General features: G+C 41.4%; 1 protein-coding gene across 1 annotated transcript in view; it reads left to right on the top strand.

Moving 5' to 3' along the window:
• Window positions 1-1888: 1888 nt before the first annotated feature.
• gfod1 (glucose-fructose oxidoreductase domain containing 1) overlaps window positions 1889-13126 on the top strand; it is a 35343-nt gene continuing 24105 nt past the window's right edge. Inside the window, exon 1 of the mRNA XM_086307338.1 lies at window positions 1889-2649. Coding sequence (XP_086163464.1) covers window positions 2397-2649 — 253 coding nt within the window. The 5' untranslated portion in view covers window positions 1889-2396. The remainder of the gene's footprint in view (window positions 2650-13126) is intronic.

Genomic DNA, 13126 nt, shown 5'->3' with positions numbered 1-13126 from the left:
TTACACACACACACAAATATATGTAAATAAAACAGGGCAAAAGATTAACTTAAGCTTATTATTTGTTCAGTCTGTGTGATTAGGAAGTTAACCCTGTCATGCATGACTTGTGACAACCTCAATCAGGATTTTTTTTAACATATTTTTATTCATATTTAGGCTTGAAAAGATGAATAAAAATACTCATGAAACCCTGATTGGGGTTGTCATAAGTCATGCATGACAGAGTTAAATAACAATAATTACAATGAAACAGGTCGTACATCTATAGTAACATTAAACAACCAGTGGGTGGCAGGGTATGGAGTGGCACATCAATGTCCAATGTAGTGGTTTATGTGCAAGTATACCATCAACACTGACACAAATACAAGAAAACGGCCTTTGAATAGCGGTCCGCTGTAGCGACCACTATGCGTGAAAGGGTTAATGAATCATAGACGATGATGGCCAAAAGATTTATAGTCTTGTAGGAGTGAAAAAAGGACCCTCAGCTTCATTGATCTATACCAATGGCAAAAACATACAGCTTGTGACTGACTGATGCATGAGGACGCAGGCCTACATCTTTCTATACAGTCTTTGGTTAAAATACCATTTTCATATTGTTGGCTAGCAATCACACCTGATGCACTTAGGTGAAGTGAACTGGTGTGACTGGTGATGACACCTTTTGCAGGTATCTGGTCATAGAATGAACAATGACAGTATAGGGATCAACACAATTTCATATATGACACTTTATGGGTCCAATTACTCTGATGCACAGGTCAACATTCAGGTTGCTAAAACATGAAACGGTACAGAATGACCAGAGGGAACATCTTCTGGGAAGCATTTACTACCGTGAAAATCTTGTAATATTTCTGCCTTAGCACTGCAAAAAACTGAAATTATTATTAGTTAATAATAAGACAGTAAATCAAAAAGACATAACAGTAAGCAGACACAATTTAGTCATGGTTGTGATGTGGTCCTCTGCAGCTTCTGTAGCTGCAGTGAATGTAGCTACAGTGTTGTTGGTGTGTGTGGTTTCTACGCTATTAACATCAGAAAAAGCAGATATGTGGAGGAACCACGCAGCCAGAGCTGTCTATTTTTTATCACTTTCATCAAATTTAGGAGTATATATACACTACGTTTATTGTATCTTTAATTAATAAGAAAACTCCAGACATTCCATTCTGAGCTCAAGAAGCTTCTGATAGGTTAGTAGAGTCCATTTGAGTAAATTGGTGGCACAGCTGTGGATGCATATAAGGCACCCCCAAAATACAGAGCCTGTTTCTTTGACATGGGAAGACATATCAACCAAAACACCAGGAAAAGAATTGTAGACCTCCATAAGTGTGGCTCAATTTTGAATACAATTTGGGTGCCATTTGTAATTAAGAAATACATACAATTTCTCTCTTTACTCTTAAATTTAACAAATATGTTTTTTATATTTATCTAAAAAGAATAAACATTTAGTCTGATTTAATGTTTTACAATTAAAAAAGTGATTGTGTTTTTATTGGAAGAGTATGTAAATATCTGGTTTCAACTGTATATTTGATGATGTTGGTGTTTGGCTTGATTGTTAGCACAAAGAGTCTCATGTTACCACAATAAAGAGGTGTTGTTAGTGTAGTGCAGGTTTTGTTTATTTTCTGCTCTGAATGTGCACTTTTTTCTACTAGTTTCTATGAAAAGTGCTGCAGAATTAAAGTTTTATTCGATTGGTTGATTGTAACTCATATGAATCACACATACACACGAACAACCATGCAACGTGAAGCTTTTATTTTGAAATGGTGCTGCTAGTAGCGCTTCCTGTGTGTGTGCGTGTGTGTGTGTGTGTGTGTGTGTGTGTGTGTGTGTGTGTGTGTGTGCTGCACCATCAGTAACGTCTCCAGCACCGTAGCACTGGGATCCTACGGGGAGCGGGCACAGGGTGACGGCGGTGTTTCCGGCAACCTGCCGTCAGACCAAGCGCTTTCCCTGCTCACGTTTCTTCCAGCCCCGTTATCTTCAGGGAGGGTCCTGCAGGGGGAGGAGTAAGCAAACCGCGGAGGAGGGGACACGCTCTCCGCCTGCTTGGCGCAGTCAGTGCGGTGATAGCTGTCAGACGCGGACGAGGTGAAGAGCGGAATGGTTCATTTATAGACTTCTTCGCTCAAGCGCAGAAGCCCGGGTCGGATTTCCGCCTTTCTCGGGTTATTTTTCGGCGGGTGATAACGACAGTACGTGTCCGTTCGCAGAGAGGAAATGCCGCACAGACATTGTGTGAGTGCAGGTGGATGGCCAACCTGACGGTCCCCGCCGCCGCTTCCCTTCACAGCTCTGCTGTCGTCCGGAGCTGCGAACACCAAGCGAATCCACACAGAACCAAATCCAACTAATAACCTGGAGCTATGCTTCCTGGGGTCGGCGTGTTCGGCACCAGCCTCACCGCACGGGTGATCATCCCGCTGCTGAAGAACGAGGGCTTCGCCGTTAAAGCGCTGTGGGGCCGGACACAGGAGGAGGCGGAGGAGCTGGCCAAGGAGATGAACGTGCCCTTTTACACCAACAGGATCGACGACGTGCTGCTGCATCAGGATGTGGATCTGGTCTGCATCAACCTGCCGCCGCCTCTGACGCGGCAGATCGCAGTCAAGACACTGGGTGAGTCTGGCTGCTCCTCCTCCTGCTGCTGTTAGGATGGATGTTGCGGGCCTAGCGTGCAGGCTGCACCGGGCCACTCTTTAACACCACATACCGCCTTAGTATGCTCACAGTGCTGCAGTGGATAAGACCTAGAAGTGGGAGCTTAGTTAGCAGGTGTGGTTGTTAATGATAGATGCCCCGAGCTTTATCTCACCCGCGGTGAGCGTTGAAAGTGTCCTCTTGGATGACTTACAGCAAGCTGTTTGTGTCCTTAACAGGGAGCTCTGCAGCTGCTGTGCTCCTGAGCAAAACACTGCTTTTCCTCCCCCTTTGCAAAATCTGTGCACAAACGTTTGCAAGTTGCAAACGTCTCTGACAGGATGTTATAATGTTTTGCATTCATAAAATGATGCATTAGTGAAGACGTGCAGTTTAGATGTGAGTATATGGGGACTCCCTGCGAGGCAAGGTCTTCAGTCAAACAGCAGATTTAACCCATATTAGTGAAACTGTCACACACAGAAAACTAGAAACCCCCAGAGACCAGGCCTGCATGCAGGACAAGACACACACACACAGAGGTTGTTCTAGTTTGAATGTGGAGCAGTGCAGCTTATTTTGGAGATCACATCCAGGAGCGGTGACCCTGCTGTGAGAGAATGGTGGTAAGAACTGCCGAGCTCTACATCACACAGGCTTTATTTGCCCCACAGCCTGGCAGCAGAGCTCAGCTGGCAGTGAGCTTTAATAGGTCAGGTCTGCTGAACACCGAAAACAAACGGGTTCAAAGACACAAAAGCATCCGGGGAAGTATTAGGTTATATCTGGGAAAACATGTTCCTGCTTAGCTACCAAGCTGCAGGAAACAGGAGAGTGTGTAGGACGGTAACAAGGTGAGAGGTAACATCTTCAGCTGCATTGTTTTGTTTCATTAGCAACCTCAAAGATATTCCAGTCATGATGACATAAGTTAAGATGCTGAAACAAGTGACCTGCTCTATATAGCTGTGGTGTCACTAGTTGTAGTCATTTCCCTACAGTTATAAATATCCCCAGTATTAACCATGATTAATATAAAATTAAGATGATTATATTTATCATGGTTAATTAATCCCTGGCTGTCAGGGAGTCTGTTTAAACTCATTTAGAGAGGGAGCCCGTGATCTCAGACAGCGATAAGTCATTACGAACATTAAAGGAAGTGCTAATGACAGACCATAAGAGTAAACATTACCTTAACTACGTCGACTTGAGGTGCAAACAGTTGCATAACTAGTTTAGCAGATGCTGCTTTACTAAAGCAGTAAAACTCGCTACACTGCTTATTTAAAAAGCCCTTCATTGTCTTTCATTTTGCCACATTTTCATTAAAATAAGGTGAGCCAATACTTTGGAATGCGTTGGCACAGAATGTAAATACGCTACATCACATTCATGCGCATTTTATGGACACTTCAGGTCCGACCAGTGTGGTAGCAGAACCAGTTTAACCCACCCCAGCTTACTACTACATTTGTTGCACTTTTGCGTCATCACTTTAATAATGACAGGAAGGACAGAAGGTGGGTCAGAAGTGAACATTTTGCAGTCCAGGGTCCAGACCAGGTCTCCTAAGGTTAAATATTAGACTTAAATAAAATATTAGCATTGTTCAGGATGTCATCTAAAGAAGTAAGTGATGAGTTGAAGAATGGATCACTACCTTGGTAAAAATGGTTAAAACCCCAGCAACACCCAGTAACTGAATGAATAAATAAAGGCTGTAGTTGGCGCCATAAGAGCCAAGGAGGCCTAAACAATTTCTTTCTTGTTTTTAGTGGCTGGAGTGAAGCTTTTCATAAATTCACGTGATCCTCATTGGCACAAAAAACACTTGAACATCTACAGTTCCATGACAACGTGGCATTCTCTGTGCAGGTCACGTGATCTGATGTCAAGAGCTCCTATAAGCTATTTAGTAAATGGCCTGTATTTGTATAGCGCTTTACTAGTCCCTAAGGACCCCAAAGCGCTTTACATCCAGTCATCCACCCATTCACACACACGTTCACACACTGGTGATGGTAAGCTACATTGTAGCCACAGCCACCCTGGGGTGCACTGACAGAGGCGAGGGTGCCGGACACTGGCGTCACCGGGCCCTCTGACCACCACCAGTAGGCAACGGGTGAAGTGTCTTGCCCAAGGACATAACGACCTGTCCGATCCACGGCTCAAACCGGCAACCTTCCGATTACAAGGCGAACTCCCAACTCTTGAGCCACGATCGGCCTAGTAGGCCTATTAGGGGGGTGCTCACATCGCAGCAGAACCACGCGTAGCACTCAGAGTGGGTTCTTGGTTTGTTCTCAGATGGTTTATAACACAAAAAAGAAAAAAAAAGCTGTAGCAAATTCTAAAGAAAAGCTATGCATGAACAAGCTTCCCCCTTATCAGTAACTGTCACTTTCACTTAACACACTCGACCTGCTCCTTCCCACTTGTCCTGTCTTATGTTATCGTACTACAGTAACTCAAAGTCAACTTTGAGTTATTGTAGTACGATAACTCCACATGTCAGCCACCTCCACATCGGTTGTCATGCTCCTGTGGAACACAGTTACCCTGACCTATAGGAGAGGCTGTTTCAAAACTCTTCCAGAAGCAAGTCTTGCTGCTTGCTAGCCAGCTTGACAATGACCCTGGGCACCTCTTTGGGTCTGAGAGCCCTTATTTAAACGAGCTTGAATTGGCATGCTTTATTCCCAATGTGTTATACTCATGTTATACAGCTGACACAATCATTGTCTCTGTCCCTGCTAGCAAAGAGCAGAAGAGACGACACGCTAAATCACATCATCATAAGTCAAGAAAACAACAAGTACATGTACCTTCATATTTACATGATAATGAGACATGCTGTATTTTTGCCACTGCGCCGCTGAACCTCTGCTGAGCCCGTGCACTGCTGCTGTTTGACTGTAACAAGCTCGTTGGGTGCAGTGGTGGAACAGCTGCCATTTTTACCATTATGGGATTCTTCCATATCATGCCGCACAGCAAGAAGGTCCTGAGTTCAATTCCACCATCAGGCCGGGGTCTTTCTGTGTGGAGTTTGCATGTTCTCCCCGTGTTTGCGTGGGTTCCCTCCGGGTACTCCGGCTTCCTCCCACCGTCCAAAGACATGCAGCTTGTGGGGATAGGTTAATTGGATAATCCAAATTGCCACTAGGTGTGAATGTGTTAGTGAGTGTGAATGGTTGTCTGTCCCTGTGTGTTAGCCCTGCGACAGACTGGCGACCTGTCCAGGGTGTACCCCGCCTTTCGCCCTATGACAGCTGGGATAGGCTCCAGCGCCCCCCGCGACCCTGAAAAGGATAAGCGGAAGCAAATGGATGGATGGATGGATTCTTCCATAGTGTCAGGTCTCTGTTGAACATTGTGTCAAGGTGTCTGTTAGGGCCAAGTGTAGTGCGACTGCCATGGAGCAGGCCTCCTCAGGGGACTGCAGCTGAAGGTTAGAAATGTTTGCTCATGAGCAGGATGCCAGACAGGCTGTATAACCCCATGTACAGTCGGTCTTCCTCATACTGGAACCGCTGCTGATTCTTAGTGTAATAGTTGTGTAATAGTCAGTCTCCTGTATGGAGATAAGGCCTCTGCGGCTCCATTCATTCCCACACTGCTGCCTTGTTTGCTCCCTGGCTTCACCTGATTCTGTAACGTGAGCTAACAAAAGGGATGGGACTGATGTACAGTGGATATTTGCTCATGCCATGACTGCAGTCTTCTCAGTATGTACTTATGCATACCCTAAATCAGAAGTCACACCAGCACAGGCACGTGACAACAAGGGAGCAAAAACTATCTTTTCAGTGTTAAAGGTTGCTCAAACGAAGTGAGTCTGTCCCAGTGAACTCAACTGGACCCGCATGCCAACTACATCAGCTCTGTCACTAGCCCTTCTTCCTCCTCTCTTTCCTCCCAGCTCATTTCCTCTTAGCTTCACTGCATGTGCGCCGCCTGTTCCTTTCCACCCACCTCTCTTCAGCCGGTCTGCGTCTGGGCCCGATCCTGTTGGCGTTCTGTTGGGCAAACATGAAACAGTGTTTGCAAATTCTGTTGAACTCAGCCTCCATAATCACACCAAGTCAGAATATTATAAACATGATACTGTACATTTTTTAGGTTCCTTTACTGCTTTATAGACACACAAAACTTTGCTACTGCAGCTGTTAATTATTTTCCATATAGATAAACCTTTTATTTCTTTATCTATTTTTAAATCAATCAGTCCTTGTTCTTCAAAAGAGATCAGATGAGTTTGCCTGGAGTTGAAGCTGGCACCGGAAAGTTGAGGCCCTTTCAATTAAGGGTGGGAATCAGCAGACAACCCATGAACCCGCGATTCATTCATGATACAATGTTATCACAATTTCTTAACATTGTGATATTGCAATAAAATATAATTTAACTGCAAAGTCTGTCCTTAAAGGAAAACTTTACTAAAGCAAAACTACAAAATAAGATTGCACAACAATGCCATCACTAAAAGCCGCCATAAATATTGCCCTAAGACGGAGCAGTCAGATATTGGTTATCAGTCTGATATCAGACTGTGATTGTGATTATACGCCGGTTAACTGCAGTAATTAAATATTTGTCTAAATAAACAGAAATTCACTCATGTGACTGAGCCATTAGCTCGCTCTGAGTTAGGAGCTAGCTTTGTCACGCTAACATGACTGGAGCAGTTTTAATTTAAAGGTTAGAAATTCAGATTTTTCAAGAATATAAATGTTTATTGGTAGATATAATGAACACACACACACACACACACAAAATAATAATACATGTAGCTTGATGCTAATTCTTAGTGTTTTATCAGCAGCCACATGGTAATGTGTTAAGAAGTGTGGGAAATTACTGGTCCAGATATTTTTCTCTCCTTTCAGTTGCATCATATTTATGGAACACTGATTCACAACAGCTCAGTTAATTCCTCTCAAAGGTAGATGACCTATTGCTAGGTAACAATGTCACCATTAGGTTCACATGGGAATTTCTCACTTTGAAAAGAGCCAAACGTGTGCAATCATTCCACCTTTAGTTGGAAAATTCGGACTGCCGCTCGATTGTTTCTTATCAGACAAAGTGTTCGAGTTCTTCCAGTATTCATTAAACCCCATCAAATGACAAAGACATGGGACTGTCAACACGAATAAGAAATTGCATCTGTCTGACCTTTTTATCTGTGCTGGCAACTGTTGCGAAATTCAGAATTTTTTTTTTTTTTTTTTTTTCAAAGTCAAAGTCAACTTTATTGTCAATTCTGCCACATGTACAGGACATACAGAGAATAGAAACTTCGTTACTCTCAATCCCTAGATAAAATAGAAAATGAACATTTAAATATAAGAGTGATTAAAAATGCAAGTAAAATATTTTAAAGTAAAAAAATTAAATAATATAATACAATTTTACATATAACAAGAAAGCTATACAATATACAATATAAGGGTAAATGACATTGAGTGCAAACCAGGCAGAGTAGTGCAAATAGGCAAATAGTATTTGATCACACTAATGCAGGACTGTCCTTTCCAAGAGAATCACCCCCTTTGCGCGAGCTTTAATTATCAGCTCAGTGTCTTCCAGCAGCCGTGTTAGCACGCATGCTTGTGTCCTCACCTTCGCATGGTGCAGAACTTGGACGCCTAGCAGCCAAGAACAAGCGTCTCTCTAACATGTGCTAATATTGTGGAGTACTGCCATCTTTTGCCAGTGAAAACAATAGTGAGCAGCAAGTGAAAGTGAAACTTTAAAGTGGTTTCAGATGAGAGGTGAACTCCAGTGTGTTTTGTCAAAGCTTTGAATTAAAACAGCATTTTTGCTTGTTAGTGTAGAAAGTTTAGTTTGTAACACAAGAAAAGAAACCAAAATAGAAAGCTAAGATCAAGATAGAGAGACAACTATCTCAGGTGTCACACATGCACACTGAGCAGATGTAACAGCCACATTCTGGGATCACTTTTTGTGGTTAATAATTGTTATAAAATTGTGTAATGTTTATCAGATATACGCACTCACACCGTGACTGGACTTGAACTCCAAGTAGATGCTCGTAGAAAGCAGTGGTAAATTTTACAGATGGCAGACTTGGTGGTAAAGTTGAAAATAAAATTACAGTGAATCGCAATATCAGCTGACCACTGAAATTTCATCAGCAGACACGGCCCACACGCCTGCCCTTTCTTGCATCACCGTTTTCACGACAGCTCTGTGAAAGTCTTACGCAGTCACTGATTGGCTGACCCGAGGGACTGAAGCACTAAAACTTCCTCTTTTATCAGGGCGTGTGAGCTGATAGTAATCTGCCTGTGGCCTGCTTATTGCTCATTCCTCATTGCTTATTGCTTACCTCATGAGCTGAAATGTGATCAGGCTTCTTCAACAGAAGAATGTGAACTTTGCCTTTGACCACATTGACCGGTTTGTTTTTACCCTCTCTTCATTTGACTTTTGTGATGCATGAACACAACGTCTAATACTGATTGTACTTTGCAAACATTTAATTCAACAATTGAATTCAACATACATTGAATGCAAAATTAGACATAAATCTAAAAATGTTTGGTTTATGTGTTTGTCGTCTTATAATCCGTCCATAATAGTTGAATATTTGGGGTAACAAAAGCTTACAGTCATATATTATTTCATATTAGGATGTTCTATGCTGAAGGTGAGAATAAGTCATTCATCATATAATAATATTATATAATTTTTAGTATTTAGCAGTACACTAAGTGTTGCAGTAAAATATATTGCAATTTATCATCTTTTGTCAAATCAAATGACAGTTAAACTTTGTCTATATATCTGTTTTATTCATTAAATAAAGTTATCTCACTATATTTATTTTTATTTAAATAGGTGTAGAATAAGATCACTGTTGCCCTCAGATAAAGTCAGTCTGCTTTGTGTCTGATATCAGTCTGAGACTGACTGGAGTTTAGTTGGCAATTACATGCAATCTTATTTGATAATACATAACATAATAATAATACATAATATAACAAATTTCCCACGTGTGGGACTAATAAAGGTTATCTTATCTTATCTTATCTTATCAAATAACTGTGATAAATCATTGAAAATCACATATCAGCTGCTGTCTACATAAACTGAATTTCCAACAGACAAAACAATGATTGTTTTAATTGATCTCACCAAATCAAATTGAAAGAAATATTCAATATTTACTTGTTTTTAAATCCAAGTTGGGTTTACTCAGTGAAATTAAAGTCTGACTGTTAATATTAACAGTTACATCATCCAGCCAGCCGTCTCTGTATTGTGTGTCCTCCCTTTACCCCTGCTTGAATGACTGAGTACAGAATTAAGAACTAATAATAACCACGAGGATTTTGGGAAAATGGAAAATCACCGGTGGAAGCGAACAGCACCACACATGTTCTTCAGGTTTTACATGAGAAGATAAGCATACTTGGTCTACATTACAGTGAACCTGTCGGTCTTGTTGAGCAGCTTCTTGGCTTCCATTGGGATTTCTTTTGCAGTTCTTCCTCTGGTTTCTCTTTCTTATTAATCTAGCACTCCTGTGGTGTGAAGCTTGTATTAGCGTTTCCAGTTTGCTGCATCCAGAGTAATGCCCTCAGGTTGTTGAGACATATGTACAATACATTTCAGTCCCGTTGGTTTTAGGTGTCCTGTATAGCTTTGCAGTAGAATCATTTCTGTTCTTTAACTTCCTCCTGGGTAGATGCTTTGTGAAAATGCAAGAAAAAGAAGAAGGACGATGCCCCAGTTTGTCATCCTGTAAGTGCCCGGTCCTGTTTTGGGGATCATTCAGAAGGCTGTGCAAAGGTTCTCAGGTGTCCCTGCATGAACAAAAATACTTCAGACTGTTGACGGTCCAGTAAGTGCCTGAGAGTTGGACTATAGTCTCACACTACTTAAAGTGTTGAGGTTTTTCTTTGTCTTCTGTCACATATATAATGTTAAAGTGGTGGACACTGATATTCAAACGTGTATCTGAAATGTGTATTACACAAAACTACTTTAGTGGAGGCCAAGGATAAAAGTATATAGGTGAAAATGAGCATACTGGGTCACTAATCACCTTGTTAAGATTGTGCTTTTATTCTGATAAATGTTCTCGTTTTTGCAGAAGCTTGAATGGCTAATGGGGAATCAGAGTTGAACTGAAATGTAAGACGAGCATGAGTTTCAGGTGCGCTTTCTGTCCCCTCGTGTGGTTCCGTTTTGTTGAAGGCGAAGGAAGTGCAGCTCTACAGCTCAGCTCTGCGGTGCACTTTTACAGTGATGAGCAACAGGCACAGCACAGCATGCTGTGTCTTTTTAAAGCGACTGTTGGCACCTTGTGACGTTTGTGTAAAATCCCTTTCAATTATTCACTTCATCACTTGTGTCATTGTGAAATTCCAAAATCGATTTCTGTTGTAATTCTGAGAAAAATGCAACATAGATCACAAGGAAGTTGAAAAGGTCAAGCAGCCGCACAGCATGACTGCTGAGCATGAAACTGACAGCACTGGGGTGTGTTTTCTGCATCAGTCATTATTCAGGTTGATTAGTAATACGTACGTGATAATGACAAATCAACAGAAAAACTTGAACCCTTGAGCAAGAATTGACCTGATAAGGACTCTAATTTGGACCACAAGATGGATTTGAATGGATCTGATGGATCCCTACCTTTGAGAGAATTCCCTCTAAATAAATGCAGAGTTGTACTGGGTGATCACTTTAGTCCTTTAACAATTCTGTCCTGTCAAGAGTGGTCTAATGCTCCTTCCATGGGGCAGGTGACATCTCTGAATGGCTACATGAGTATGAAGGTGATAAAGTCCTACTTGGACACACTGAAATCAGAACACCTGTTGAAAAGCTTCCTCAGTCCTTTTTAAAGTGTATTTGTCCTGTCTCCCTCCCTGCGTGCTGTTCTGCTGATGGTTTCTTCCTGTTAAAAGGGAGTTTTTCCTTCCCAGTGTCACCAAATGTTTGCTCATAGGGAGTCATCTGATTGTTGGTTTTTTCTCTATGTTATTGTAACATCTTTTACCTTAGAATATAAGGCCCCTTGAAGTGACTGCCCTTTGAAATTAAAAAAACTGTAATTGAATTATCAAATGTGAATCTGGTTTCTCTCGTCTCACTGATAGAAGATATCTAAGCTGCACAGCCAGACGCTCGTTCATGCTGCTGACTGGACCAGACTGTACCTGCTAATTATAGCATGTAAAGCTCAGTAGATGGACAGTTTGGGCAATCGCTCGTCTCCATAATGTGACTGTGTGTAATGTGAAGGATGTTGGCTATAATGAAAGCCCGCAGAAAAATATAACTGTGGCATCTTTAGCATCTTTCAGTTCACTGTTTAGGTTTTACCGCATTCAACTTTTCTGTCTTGGTCCAGTCCAGCACATAAACAAATCCAAACATTTTCTTTAGGTATCCCCGTGTTTGTTCATATTGATCATGCAGGAACAACACAGTGTGTAGATAACAGGTAACTATGAAGCATTATGCAGACTAAAAGCCAGCAGTAATCAGGTCAAGGGGGTTTGAGTGACGCTAAACATGCAGTGTGTTATTGAGCTGTCATCATAATAGAGGACTGCTACAGTTAACAGTAGATGATATCTGCAGTAGTTTGAAATCTAAATCATGCCCATGGTTCATCAGCACTACACAAGCTCTCAGACACCTGCTCTGCAGGGCCACCCAAAGGCACGGGTTTATTTATAACTTGAATACTAAGGATGTCATCATAAATACATGTTTCCACCTCTGATACGCTTACCTAACAGCACTTTTGACTGGTGATGAGCTCTCTGGCAGCCCACTGAACATGTTTAAAGTGCAAACGATGCCCAAATGTACAAATTACAAGAGAATAGTCAGGCAAATTTGTCATCACTGAAGAAAAAAGAAAATGTAAAATGAGTGTCATTAAATTAGTTTAACATTCATATTGTTAACAAGCTTAAAAGAAATGTTAATTGTACATGTGTTATTAAAAATACATCTTAGCTTAGCTTGCATTTCCTTTGTTAGCAATAGCCTGAAAACCATGAAGTTGTTTTTCCTATGTTTACCCGCTTCAGTGTGTTTGCCAGATGTGGAAATTTAAAAAAAAACAAAAAAAAACTATTTCTTTATCATAATGCATAAGAGCATGTGTGAAAATGCTTTGTGTGTGGAGTTTGTTCTCTATTGTTAAAGTGACAGCTACGCTAACACTAGCTAGCTGCTACTAGGCCAGTCATAGCTACAAATGTGTGAATGCATTAGGAAGGCCACACCACCAAATGTATGCCTGTATGTCAGGACAATTGATGCATAATTTTCCAAATTTCCAACTATTACCACATCATGGCATGTTGTTTTAGATAAACATTACAGAGTATGATATAAAAAAAAAATCAAGCTGTTTGGAACAGCTAAATATTGGCTGCAGAAAAGCAACTTA

The sequence above is a fragment of the Aulonocara sp. 'chitande type north' Nkhata Bay genome, linkage group LG9 (genome assembly GCF_057382095.1).
Source record: "Aulonocara sp. 'chitande type north' Nkhata Bay isolate Kocher_YH1m ecotype deep benthic linkage group LG9, A_spYH_male_GT1.1, whole genome shotgun sequence".
Classification (NCBI taxonomy): domain Eukaryota; kingdom Metazoa; phylum Chordata; class Actinopteri; order Cichliformes; family Cichlidae; genus Aulonocara; species Aulonocara sp. 'chitande type north' Nkhata Bay.
The sequence above is the reverse complement of the archived record's forward strand: the minus strand, read 5'-3'. Positions and strand labels throughout refer to the sequence as shown.